General features: G+C 49.4%; 1 protein-coding gene across 1 annotated transcript; it reads right to left on the bottom strand.

Annotated features, from left to right (window-relative positions):
- Positions 1-4812: 4812 nt before the first annotated feature.
- Positions 4813-12758, bottom strand: LOC123752643 (axoneme-associated protein mst101(2)-like). Its single transcript, XM_069320904.1, has 2 exons — positions 12656-12758; positions 4813-12465 (listed from the first exon to the last, which is right to left on the bottom strand). Exons 1-2 carry the CDS (start codon positions 12756-12758, stop codon positions 7334-7336), a joined length of 5235 nt encoding a protein of 1744 aa, XP_069177005.1. The 3' UTR covers positions 4813-7333.
- Between the last annotated feature and the right edge of the window lie 407 nt (positions 12759-13165).

Genomic DNA, 13165 nt, shown 5'->3' with positions numbered 1-13165 from the left:
ATATTCTAGCAGTGTCTCCTGATTCTCTCGACGAGGAACATGAAGTTAAGAAGGCAGAGGTACTTGAGCAAGAAGAGAGGCCTTGTGAGCGGGCACCCACGGATACCAACGAGTCTGGAGCAAAGGCGGATGTGTGCTTGCGGTATGACAAGTTACAGCATGTAGTGAACCAGCCAGAGATTCCCCAGACGTCAGAGGTAGGTGCGGTGTGTTCAAAAGGTCTAGTGCCCTCTTCGGTCCAAGCCAGGCGTGTGGATGTGGCCGGCTATGGACATGACTGGCTCGGGAAGCTTATCCCTCAATTGGCCTCATGTTTCTTAGCGATGCTTTGTTTGATTCTCGTATGTGTTCTCATTTGTGCTCTCAGTGAGGACCGGTGGACGACCCGACGAATGATGGCTCCCATGAACATCGCAAAGAGGTCCCAGGGATTGGAGAGTTGTACTGCAAGTGTTGCAGTTGAAGAAGGGACCTGGGAGGTAATAGATGATACAGGAGGTACGATATGTGATAATATGAGTGACTGTTTCCGACAGGTTGACACCTCCCGCGTGACTGCTGAGCCTCAACACAGCGTTATACGGAACGTTGGTCGACCTGACGGGGGCAGAGCGAATGCCATCTTCGGTGAGCAAGCAGCCCTGTTGGAACTAGGTGTGGGCCTAGTAGAGGAGTATGTAGTAAGTACTGCCTTGCCCACTGTCGCTATCACTCTGAATTATCAGACCTCTGTATTCCAGGTTCCTGTCTCCCTGAAGGACCATCGGACCGGCACCAGAAATGCCGTCTGTGGACAGCCATCATCGGTGCCACGACATAGGGAAGTGTCGAGTTACCCCAGATCGTGTCGAAACCAATCCGTACTCGAGAGAGGTGAGATGAAGCCCCTGCTTGACATCGCAGTGGAGACGTGGAAGACGTGGAAGGTTACGCCAGGCAGGACATCGCCTTCAATCTGCAAGTTCCCATTGTGCCGGAATTGCCCAGTAGGACAATTCTGTAGACGAGACAGCCTCGCAATTCCAGATCATAAAGCATGCGTGTCCATTTGGAGTTGTGTCGTCGTACTAATTTGGTTTGTGTTTCCTTTTATAGAACCCCAAACCAAATTCCTTTTGGTGGGGAGGTGTTACGAACCCGGATCCAGCGTCCGAGCCTGGAACAGTGACAAACACGCCATCTGTGGGTCAGCTCCCGAAACCCCCGCCAAACGAACGACGACACCTAGTGAGGACAGCGTGTACTGGCCTCGAGGACCAGTTCCCAGTCTGGTTCAGCGCTCAACACCGCCGCTCCTGACCTCTGGTGAGGTGGTGCTCCGACGACAGCGCCATCTATGGACTGGATACGTCAGGTGTTTGTGCCCTAGCCTGTGAGTGTGATGTATTAGTGTCCCGGTTATTAATGACGTGTCTGCTTACAGAGCCGACCTGGGACCACTGTGTTGAAGGTGGAGTCAGTCTACCCGAGGCAGCCAGTCTCCATACTGTGAAGTTTACTGCAGCTGTTGTGACGTCGTCCCCCCGGAAGAACACTGTGGTGTGTTAAGCCTGCCAGTGGAGTGGCAGTGAAAGGATTTACCCGGGACCGACGGTTGGAGACGATAATCCACTGGGGTATTGAGGACAGGAGGGTGATTGGTGGTATCACACGAGACTCCTGTCTAGGGCGTACCCCTTTTATCGTTCGTGGAGTGGCCGTACCAGCCTTGGTGGCTCAGTACCTGCCAGCAGACCTGCTGGACGTGTGGTTGACGGCCTCCACGACGGTGCCCCCAGTGGACCTGTGTTGTGGCTGACCTGTGGCCAGGGTAGGCTCGGCGTTCTCAGAGGACACGTCTTAAGGCCACGAAGAAAGCACCAAGGAATCGGCACCGAAAGTGGTGTGGCACCAGAGTCTTCAGCAGAAGACTACAGTGAATAATCCCCTTGCATAGTATTAATACCCCTCCCCCTGTGTACTCCTTTTATATCTTATTTATTTATTGGTGGTGGTCAATATATTATATTAAGTTTTTGCCTTTATTTCCCTTCCCCTTTTAGTTACTTGCGTCACGGATCACGTCCCTTGATAGCCACTACTGGCTTGGGGACGGATATATATCTTCCTCTAACAACATCAGAGTAAGAACCCCGTTGCGTCCCGAGAGGGCCGTAACACACACCCACAGATATTTGGTGGCGTGTTATTTCGTGAAATGACAGCGCTAATATAGAAGCCAGCCAAATTAGTGGCTGTGTCCTCGCAAGATTGTTCACGGATTTCGTGGTGTTACATTTCGCGAGAGATTATCCACGAATTTTGTGGACTTTATTTCGCGAGGTCACTAATAATATTTAATACTTCTTGATAATATTAGAAGTTTCATAGAGGCTAATTAAGAGGCTATTATCAATAATTGTGTATATTATTTCTCCAAATAGAGAATTATTTAATATATATTGCACTAGTGATCACAGTATAATATTTACTAATTGCCAACCCACAACAGGGTAGGATATGACTAGTTGAACTATTATTGCTCATCCTAGTCCCATTATTACCATAGTCAGTTGTACTATATTCAATAACCTAACACCATTAATGAATGGTGCAGACCCTATTTTGGGTGTAATTTTTATCAACTCGAGTTGAGTTGTGTATATATAATAATTTACTTATGATCATTACACCTTTGAGTGATTAATTAGTGTCTCTACCATCCTAGGGTGATATAGAAGAGCTAACCTAAAGGTACTTCCAGTGACACTGGTTTATCACTCAAATCATTAGTGTGTATGATTGTATATATATAATGTGTATTAATTTTAAGTGCTAACCTCTAGCAGAGGTAGGATTATTGCCTAGTGAGTGCAGAATTTGACCCTAGGCTACCATCAGTGCTTGTTCAGTATTATGAGCAGCCCAAGTACAAGCCCCACAAGGCTTTACCAACGAGCCAGTATGGATAATGCAGGGAGAATGAAAAGAACCCTTGCAGGTCTTAAAGGCCACTTAACAAGACAGATCAAGAAATGTGAAGATTTGTCGCAACAATCTCAAGTTGATTATGCTGACCTGGAAACCTATTATCAAGCAGCTGCAGGTAAATTTGAGCAAATCAAATGCCAAATAGCTCTCCTTGTGGGGACAGACTACTACCATCAATTCAACGGTAGCCCTACTAAATATCAGGGTATAACCATGTTAAACTCTGCAGGAGGTAAATTACTCTCAGGCCCAGTATCAAGCCTGAGGAGACCTATGCCTGCAGATAAACAATACCAATAGAAACTAAATTTGTCAGCTGATTATATTTCTCCAGTAGCATTATACTAAGGAGATTACAGCTGACTATAGTAACAGAGGTTGATGTTAGTATCATCATTTAAAGCTGGAGATGAGTTCATGAGGCCTCAGTGGCAAATCAGTGAACAGTAGCCTAAAACAGCTACAAGTCACTGCGACCAATGTCACTGAACCCACTGCAGTCTCAGAACCATACTTTACTTTAATGATGAGCTATTCAATCTTCTGAATCAATTAACTAAATTAAACCCTAATAAATCTGATGACTGATTTGATACATTTATTATTTAATCAAGATGTATTCCATGGGCCTCAGTGTTTATATATCAGTGACCAGTTACCTGAAGAAACTTCAAGTTATATCTAATGTCACTGATCTCACTGCAGTCCCTGAATCATACTTGACTGTAGTACTTGATCACATCCAGTCTTCTGGGTTAAATAATATGTAATAAGGCTTGAATATTAGCCTTTCAAGAGTTGACAGGGAAATGAAATCGCATTAGACTTCTAACCCCTGCAACTCTAGTACGGGACATCCGTCCTGTATGAACAGACGCACAAATGTGTGATTACTAACTATAATTTGAAGGAGGAGTATCGGTGTTCGTCTGTTCTAAAGAGGACTTCGACCCGTGAGCAGCCCCTGGGGAATTATGTCGGAAAATCCGACACCATTTAATATATCATACAGATAATAGCTGTGTTGTATAAACAAGTTACCCATAGAAAACGTAACTTGTAGTGGAATTACCGTCTATAGAAAACGGGATATCATCACCACATACTATTATAATTCACCAGCTATTCTGCTGGGAATTATTCTTAAATACATTAGTCTTTGGACTTTACCATCATAAAACATCTCATATAAATTAACTTAATTATCAATATTAAAGTAGAGTAAATGTGACCCTTCTATCACTTTCTGACATGTGGACAATGTAAGCCAGGCGTCAGAGTGAGGAAGGAGGGCAGCCATTGTTTATACTGAGACCAGAGGCTCACACGGGAGCATATTCGGCTCCTGTTAAATTTACTTGGACGTAGTGTTATGGAAACTAAAGGTAATTAAGCCAGGTCTTTATTGTTCCATGTACAGTTTTCTCTGATATAACTTGTCATATATAGGTATCTGGCTTTACAGCTAGCGCCCTTTTGACAGGTCAAGACGAGGAGCAAGATTTGTGCACCAGTTACTGGGTGATGGAAGCTACCTCAAAGAGGATAATTTGGTGTCTACACCCTAGTTATACCTGGTGGACTAACCTGCTGTACTATAAGATAAGGAACCACTTCAATGTATGTAGTTAATACTGTAGTTTGATTGGCTGCATATATATAAATATAGCCCCCCTAATGTGTAGAGGATCGATTTGTGAGATTATGAGATTATTGCAGAAATACAGTCCACTTAACATTATACAAATTGCTATCGAAGTATATAAATTAACGTATATATAAATTCATATAAATTAAACAAATATAAATCTCACAGGTCGGTTCCCACATCAGCCAATACTGTTGAAGTGTTTATTGACCACAACCCCTTAACATTTATTGCTAGCATGAAGAATTCCAACCAGAGAATATTTAGGTGGTCTTTATTGCTGCAAGAGTACAATCTGGTCATCAAATATATTCCAGGAAAATTAAATGTAGTAGCAGATGCACTTTCTAGATTGCCAAAACCTGGGGTGACTTAGGGTTGTACTATTGCTCAGAGATGTATATATTCTTGTGTATCTAGTGTTTATTATATATCATTTACTGTTTCTTTACAATTACTATGACATCTGTTTGAGGTGTTTATTTTATGTTAAAAAAAAAAGTGAAATTCCTTTAAGAATTTCCCTTTTTTTTTCTCCATGGCTTAGAAGGGGTGTTACGAACCTTACCTCCTGTGGAGGTTGGTTTCGGTTGAAAATGTTGGTGGACACAGGGAGAGTGTATATTAATATAAATCCCTAGCTGAGATCAGAGAGGCCGCGAGTCATCATTATTACTCCGCCCAGTAAAGTAGTGCCTTCTCAGCTGGAGATCATCAGAAATAATTTGAACTTGAATAGCGTAACTATGTAAGGGAAAAATGGACTCTATAAAAAAGTATGCATGGGGGAATATAGTAAATAAAATCATTAATGTGTTTGATAGCATACGTAGAGAATAGAGTATTAAGGGGCGATGATGCAAGAGGTGGACGCCATCTTGACTGAAGGGGGGAGGTGTATCGCTGCCGACCGTTCCTGCTATTTGAGGGGTTTTCTCCGGCCGTTCAGTCAGATCAGCCTATCCTTCTCTATATCCAGGGTTGCAAGATTGGGTAGAGTAATATTACAGAAGTTGGAGAGGTTTTATAAGAGTCCAGGTTTCCTAGAGGCAAAAATATGTCGTTGGATGAGAGCTGTTTGTGGCTGGGTGCATGACACCAGGAATGGGACAGTGAGCCATGGGGTGGTCAGAGCCACTTGAGTTTATAATACATAGTGATCTTATGTTTTGAGGAAAACGCCTTGTTAAATGTAATCCTGTGTGACTTGTACGTATAAATTTGTGACTTGTGTACCAGGCTGTTTCCCTTACTCCTCATACTCCCTAGACAACATTGTAAGGACCACCACCACCAAATTCTCACTAGCTCTCTCTGACAACAAAAACGTATCACTGCTGATAACATCAGTAAGACCAGGCCACGGGATAGGTAGCGTAAGTGGCAAGCCAGGAGTTGGGCTACTACTTGGTATAAGTAACTGATAGTCCTGATGGTATCGGATCGCAACCTGACTATAATATCGTAGAGTGTTGGAGACATATTATTCTTGTATGTGTGATGTACATGTTTTCTGTATAGTAAATGTATATAATTTACCCGTGTTTACACTTGTCCTAGTGAGGCTTCCCAGAAAGCAGAAATGAGCGCTTGAAATGAGAGAAGCATAGCTGTGGACAGGGTAGTACAGAATAATAATTCAGAAAAGGGGATTGACGAGATCATACCAACCAAGGAGAGAGTGAGGAGTCCTGGCAGCTAAAGTGGGTATGTGCACATGACAACGAGAATTATGTTGGAGCCGCATCCCCTAAATATGTTGGTGAAGGGTGATTTAATGAAAAATAAGCACTCTTTGGAATTTTGGGTTGGTTTGTTCATAAGGAAGGATGACGAACATCAACATCATAATAACCCCCCACTCCTGTTGTCTCAATAGCTCAACAGAACACGTAGTGAAACCACCACTCCTGTTGTCTCCAAAAAAACATGTAATGACTACACCATACCTGTTGCGTCGAATGGAACACATTTTTCACTTCAATCAAGGGAAGAGGAACTATACGCCTATAAAGCACTTGAAAGGGGTCAGGGTAAGAACTTGGGATAGGACAGGGGGGGCGTGGGTAGGAATGGTGCCCCACCACTGTGACAGTCGGGAATTAAATGCAGACTTGCATGACACGAGACCGCCCCTCTACCGTCCAGCTCAAGTGGGTAACAGTAATAGGCATCCATCAGTCATGGCGGCGGTCATATCTCAAAGAGAAACTTTTATATTTCGGCCTTACAGCTCTCTACACTACTTTACTTGCCTGAGATCACAATTTAATTATTTTCATTTTTCATTATATCAATCTTTACTCCATATTTTTGTTCAAATTTCATTATTGTTGCGCCTTGGGGGCCAAATAAACGTTTATAAAATATGTTGGGAACAAATAATTGTTAATGCACAATTTCTAAGTCCTGTTGTCTTTGATAAAGAAAAGGTCTTTCTTGCCTCAAGTCATTTTGCTTCCACCCTGTAATTAAATTTTAAATTTCCTTTTTTAAGGCGTCCACATTATCTTTCTCACCCTCCAGGAACATAATGCCTGTGGTTGATTATGTTCCTAAATTACTTGACTCTCCGACATCACTCCTCAACTTAATCAAAACCCTAAACTAACCCTCCAATTATTTAATTTTTGATCCACGTGCGCCAATGATCCTTGATCTGTATTCTAGAGGAAACAAAAAGTTTTCGGAAACTATTTTAGAACCTATTCTATTTTAGAAACTATTCTCGGCCGCGGCCTTTTCCACCACTAACTTCTCTGCCGAGGCCCTAAATTCACCTGCCCCCTTCTCGGCCGCGTCCTTTTCCGCCAAAGCCTTCTCTGCCGAGGCCCAAAATTCCTGTTCCGCCTTCTCGGCCGCGTTCTTTTCTGCCGAGGCCCTTAAGACCCCTGCTGCCTTCTCGGCCGCGTCCTTTTCCGCCAAAGCCTTCTCTGCCGAGGCCCAAAATTCCTGTTCCGCCTTCTCGGCCGCGTTCTTTTCTGCCACTGCCTTTTCTGCCGAGGCCCTTAATCCCCCTGCTGCCTTCTCGGCCGCGTCCTTTTCCGCCAAAGCCTTCTCTGCCGAGGCCCAAAATTCCTGTTCCGCCTTCTCGGCCGCGTTCTTTTCTGCCACTGCCTTTTCTGCCGAGGCCCTTAAGACCCCTGCTGCCTTCTCGGCCGCGTCCTTTTCCGCCAAAGCCTTCTCTGCCGAGGCCCAAAATTCCTGTTCCGCCTTCTCGGCCGCGTTCTTTTCTGCCACTGCCTTTTCTGCGGAGGCCCTTAATTTCCCTGCTGCCTTCTCGGCCGCGTCTTTTTCCGCCAAAGCTTTCTCTGCCGAGGCCCTTAATTCCTGTTCCGCCTTCTCGGCCGCGTCCTTTTCCGCCAAAGCCTTCTCTGCCGAGGCCCTTAATTCCTGTTCCGCCTTCTCGGCCGCGTCCTTTTCCGCCAAAGCTTTCTCTGCCGAGGCCCTTATTTCCTGTTCCGCCTTCTCGGCCGCGTCCTTTTCCGCCAAAGCTTTCTCTGCCGAGGCCCTTAATTCCTGTTCCGCCTTCTCGGCCGCGTCCTTTTCCGCCAAAGCTTTCTCTGCCGAGGCCCTTAATTCCTGTTCCGCCTTCTCGGCCGCGTCCTTTTCCGCCAAAGCCTTCTTTGCCGAGGCCCAAAATTCCTGTTCCGCCTTCTCGGCCGCGTTCTTTTCTGCCACTGCCTTTTCTGCCGAGGCCCTTAAGACCCCTGCTGCCATCTCGGCCGCGTCCTTTTCCACCAAAGCCTTCTCTGCCGAGGCCCAAAATTCCTGTTCCGCTTTCTCGGCCGCGTTCTTTTCTGCCACTGCCTTTTCTGCCGAGGCCCTTAATCCCCCTGCTGCCTTCTCGGCCGCGTCCTTTTCCGCCAAAGCCTTCTCTGCCGAGGCCCAAAATTCCTGTTCCGCCTTCTCGGCCGCGTTCTTTTCTGCCACTGCCTTTTCTGCGGAGGCCCTTAATTTCCCTGCTGCCTTCTCGGCCGCGTCTTTTTCCGCCAAAGCTTTCTCTGCCGAGGCCCTTAATTCCTGTTCCGCCTTCTCGGCCGCGTCCTTTTCCGCCAAAGCCTTCTCTGCCGAGGCCCTTAATTCCTGTTCCGCCTTCTCGGCCGCGTCCTTTTCCGCCAAAGCCTTCTCTGCCGAGGCCCTTAATTCCTGTTCCGCCTTCTCGGCCGCGTCCTTTTCCGCCAAAGCTTTCTCTGCCGAGGCCCTTAATTCCTGCTCCGCCTTCTCGGCCGCGTCCTTTTCCGCCAAAGCTTTCTCTGCCGAGGCCCTTAATTCCTGTTCCGCCTTCTCGGCCGCGTCCTTTTCCGCCAAAGCTTTCTCTGCCGAGGCCCTTAATTCCTGTTCCGCCTTCTCGGCCGCGTCCTTTTCCGCCAAAGCTTTCTCTGCCGAGGCCCTTAATTCCTGTTCCGCCTTCTCGGCCGCGTCCTTTTCCGCCAAAGCCTTCTTTGCCGAGGCCCAAAATTCCTGTTCCGCCTTCTCGGCCGCGTTCTTTTCTGCCACTGCCTTTTCTGCCGAGGCCCTTAAGACCCCTGCTGCCATCTCGGCCGCGTCCTTTTCCACCAAAGCCTTCTCTGCCGAGGCCCAAAATTCCTGTTCCGCTTTCTCGGCCGCGTTCTTTTCTGCCACTGCCTTTTCTGCCGAGGCCCTTAATCCCCCTGCTGCCTTCTCGGCCGCGTCCTTTTCCGCCAAAGCCTTCTCTGCCGAGGCCCAAAATTCCTGTTCCGCCTTCTCGGCCGCGTTCTTTTCTGCCACTGCCTTTTCTGCCGAGGCCCTTAAGACCCCTGCTGCCTTCTCGGCCGCGTCCTTTTCCGCCAAAGCCTTCTCTGCCGAGGCCCAAAATTCCTGTTCCGCCTTCTCGGCCGCGTCCTTTTCCGCCAAAGCTTTCTCTGCCGAGGCCCTTAATTCCTGTTCCGCCTTCTCGGCCGCGTCCTTTTCCGCCAAAGCCTTCTCTGCCGAGGCCCTTAATTCCTGTTCCGCCTTCTCGGCCGCGTCCTTTTCCGCCAAAGCCTTCTCTGCCGAGGCCCTTAATTCCTGTTCCGCCTTCTCGGCCGCGTCCTTTTCCGCCAAAGCTTTCTCTGCCGAGGCCCTTAATTCCTGCTCCGCCTTCTCGGCCGCGTCCTTTTCCGCCAAAGCTTTCTCTGCCGAGGCCCTTAATTCCTGTTCCGCCTTCTCGGCCGCGTCCTTTTCCGCCAAAGCTTTCTCTGCCGAGGCCCTTAATTCCTGCTCTGCCTTCTCGGCCGCGTCCTTTTCCGCCAAAGCTTTCTCTGCCGAGGCCCTTAATTCCTGTTCCGCCTTCTCGGCCGCGTCCTTTTCCGCCAAAGCTTTCTCTGCAGAGGCCCTTAATTCCTGTTCCGCCTTCTCGGCCGCGTCCTTTTCCGCCAAAGCTTTCTCTGCCGAGGCCCTTAATTCCTGTTCCGCCTTCTCGGCCGCGTCCTTTTCCGCCAAAGCCTTCTCTGCCGAGGCCCAAAATTCCTGTTCCGCCTTCTCGGCCGCGTTCTTTTCTGCCACTGCCTTTTCTGCCGAGGCCCTTAATCCCCCTGCTGCCTTCTCGGCCGCGTCCTTTTCCGCCAAAGCCTTCTCTGCCGAGGCCCAAAATTCCTGTTCCGCCTTCTCGGCCGCGTTCTTTTCTGCCACTGCCTTTTCTGCCGAGGCCCTTAAGACCCCTGCTGCCTTCTCGGCCGCGTCCTTTTCCGCCAAAGCCTTCTCTGCCGAGGCCCAAAATTCCTGTTCCGCCTTCTCGGCCGCGTTCTTTTCTGCCACTGCCTTTTCTGCCGAGGCCCTTAATTCCTCTGCTGCCTTCTCGGCCGCGTCCTTTTCCGCCAAAGCTTTCTCTGCCGAGGCCCTTAATTCCTGTTCCGCCTTCTCGGCCGCGTCCTTTTCCGCCAAAGCCTTCTCTGCCGAGGCCCTTAATTCCTGTTCCGCCTTCTCGGCCGCGTCCTTTTCCGCCAAAGCTTTCTCTGCCGAGGCCCTTAATTCCTGCTCCGCCTTCTCGGCCGCGTCCTTTTCCGCCAAAGCTTTCTCTGCCGAGGCCCTTAATTCCTGTTCCGCCTTCTCGGCCGCGTTCTTTTCTGCCAAAGCCTTCTCTGCCGAGGCCCTTAATTCCTGTTCCGCCTTCTCGGCCGCGTCCTTTTCCGCCAAAGCTTTCTCTGCCGAGGCCCTTAATTCCTGTTCCGCCTTCTCGGCCGCGTCCTTTTCCGCCAAAGCTTTCTCTGCCGAGGCCCTTAATTCCTGTTCCGCCTTCTCGGCCGCGTCCTTTTCCGCCAAAGCTTTCTCTGCCGAGGCCCTTAATTCCTGCTCCGCCTTCTCGGCGGCGTCCTTTTCCGCCAAAGCTTTCTCTGCCGAGGCCCTTAATTCCTGTTCCGCCTTCTCGGCCGCGTCCTTTTCCGCCAAAGCTTTCTCTGCCGAGGCCCTTAATTCCTGTTCCGCCTTCTCGGCCGCGTCCTTTTCCGCCAAAGCCTTCTCTGCCGAGGCCCAAAATTCCTGTTCCGCCTTCTCGACCGCGTTCTTTTCTGCCACTGCCTTTTCTGCCGAGGCCCTTAATCCCCCTGCTGCCTTCTCGGCCGCGTCCTTTTCCGCCAAAGCCTTCTCTGCCGAGGCCCAAAATTCCTGTTCCGCCTTCTCGGCCGCGTTCTTTTCTGCCACTGCCTTTTCTGCCGAGGCCCTTAAGACCCCTGCTGCCTTCTCGGCCGCGTCCTTTTCCGCCAAAGCCTTCTCTGCCGAGGCCCAAAATTCCTGTTCCGCCTTCTCGGCCGCGTTCTTTTCTGCCACTGCCTTTTCTGCCGAGGCCCTTAATTCCTGTTCCGCCTTCTCGGCCGCGTCCTTTTCCGCCAAAGCTTTCTCTGCCGAGGCCCTTAATTCCTGTTCCGCCTTCTCGGCCGCGTTCTTTTCCGCCAAAGCTTTCTCTGCCGAGGCCCTTAATTCCTGTTCCGCCTTCTCGGCCGCGTCCTTTTCCGCCAAAGCCTTCTCTGCCGAGGCCCAAAATTCCTGTTCCGCCTTCTCGGCCGCGTTCTTTTCTGCCACTGCCTTTTCTGCCGAGGCCCTTAAATCCCCTGCTGCCTTCTCGGCCGCGTCCTTTTCCGCCAAAGCCTTCTCTGCCGAGGCCCTTAATTCCTGTTCCGCCTTCTCGGCCGCGTCCTTTTCCGCCAAAGCCTTCTCTGCCGAGGCCCTTAATTCCTGTTCCGCCTTCTCGGCCGCGTCCTTTTCCGCCAAAGCTTTCTCTGCCGAGGCCCTTAATTCCTGCTGCGCCTTCTCGGCCGCGTCCTTTTCCGCCAAAGCTTTCTCTGCCGAGGCCCTTAATTCCTGTTCCGCCTTCTCGGCCGCGTTCTTTTCTGCCAAAGCCTTCTCTGCCGAGGCCCTTAATTCCTGTTCCGCCTTCTCGGCCGCGTCCTTTTCCGCCAAAGCTTTCTCTGCCGAGGCCCTTAATTCCTGTTCCGCCTTCTCGGCCGCGTCCTTTTCCGCCAAAGCTTTCTCTGCCGAAGCCCTTAATTCCTGTTCCGCCTTCTCGGCCGCGTCCTTTTCCGCCAAAGCTTTCTCTGCCGAGGCCCTTAATTCCTGTTCCGCCTTCTCGGCCGCGTCCTTTTCCGCCAAAGCTTTCTCTGCCGAGGCCCTTATTTCCTGTTCCGCCTTCTCGGCCGCGTCCTTTTCCGCCAAAGCTTTCTCTGCCGAGGCCCTTAATTCCTGTTCCGCCTTCTCAGCCGCGTCCTTTTCCGCCAAAGCCTTCTCTGCCGAGGCCCTTAATTCCTGTTCCGCCTTCTCGGCCGCGTTCTTTTCTGCCAAAGCCTTCTCTGCTGAGGCCCTTAATTCCTGTTCCGCCTTCTCGGCCGCGTTCTTTTCTGCCACTGCCTTTTCTGCCGAGGCCCTTTATTCCCCTGCTGCCTTCTCTGCCGCTGCCTTTTCTGCTGCCGCTTTCTTGGACGCGGACTTTTCGGCTTCTGCCTGCTCTGCAACCTTAAGTTATCTGAGTTGATATAGGAGGAAAAGCAGTCCTGCTGCAAATACTAAACCTGTTTCGAACAAGGATTGTGTTGGCGAACTTACCGGCTCGCCCCCCAATTGGTGCACTTAGGCCTTCAGGTCCTCTACCTGTCGCAGAATGTCCTGGTGCCGCAAGTGTAAGCCCACCAGAGGCACCTAGTGCCATTTGGAGTTACGCTGGACATCGGCTATGAGGGAGGGGTCAATCTTAGGTATTTGTGTACTTAGGAGTTAATTTATAATCTAAGGCAACAGGGAAGTCTTTTCCCTCTTGTGCTTCCGCAGGTTCACCACCTAATCTAAAAGATGATGTAGGTGGGCTTTTTCCTGACTCTCCCTGGCCTAAAGCCACCATTGCCCACACGACACCAGCACCACCACTGTAGACACAAGCGTTAGTATGAATCTCGTCTACATTTTGGAGCAGATACTGCTAAAAAAATGATACTGGACTCAGAAGCAACAGGAAGCAAGAAAGTTGAGTATCAATGACGTAGATAATATAGTGAGGTAAGTGGTGATGCATGGCTATATTAGTGGTGGGGATATGGTGTTGTGGAATGTTGTGGGGGA

This window comes from Procambarus clarkii, unplaced genomic scaffold (assembly GCF_040958095.1).
Source record: "Procambarus clarkii isolate CNS0578487 unplaced genomic scaffold, FALCON_Pclarkii_2.0 HiC_scaffold_678, whole genome shotgun sequence".
Classification (NCBI taxonomy): Eukaryota; Metazoa; Arthropoda; class Malacostraca; order Decapoda; family Cambaridae; genus Procambarus; species Procambarus clarkii.
The sequence above is the reverse complement of the archived record's forward strand: the minus strand, read 5'-3'. Positions and strand labels throughout refer to the sequence as shown.

Bases quoted from the DNA above. Each gene is read 5' to 3' on its own strand.
- LOC123752643 (XM_069320904.1), bottom strand. From the start codon at position 12,758: ATGGCACTAGGTGCCTCTGGTGGGCTTACACTTGCGGCACCAGGACAT. The intron at 12,466-12,655 runs GTAAGTTCGCCA...GGGCCTCGGCAG, and splicing joins ACCAATTGGGGGGCGAGCCG to AAAAGGCAGTGGCAGAAAAG.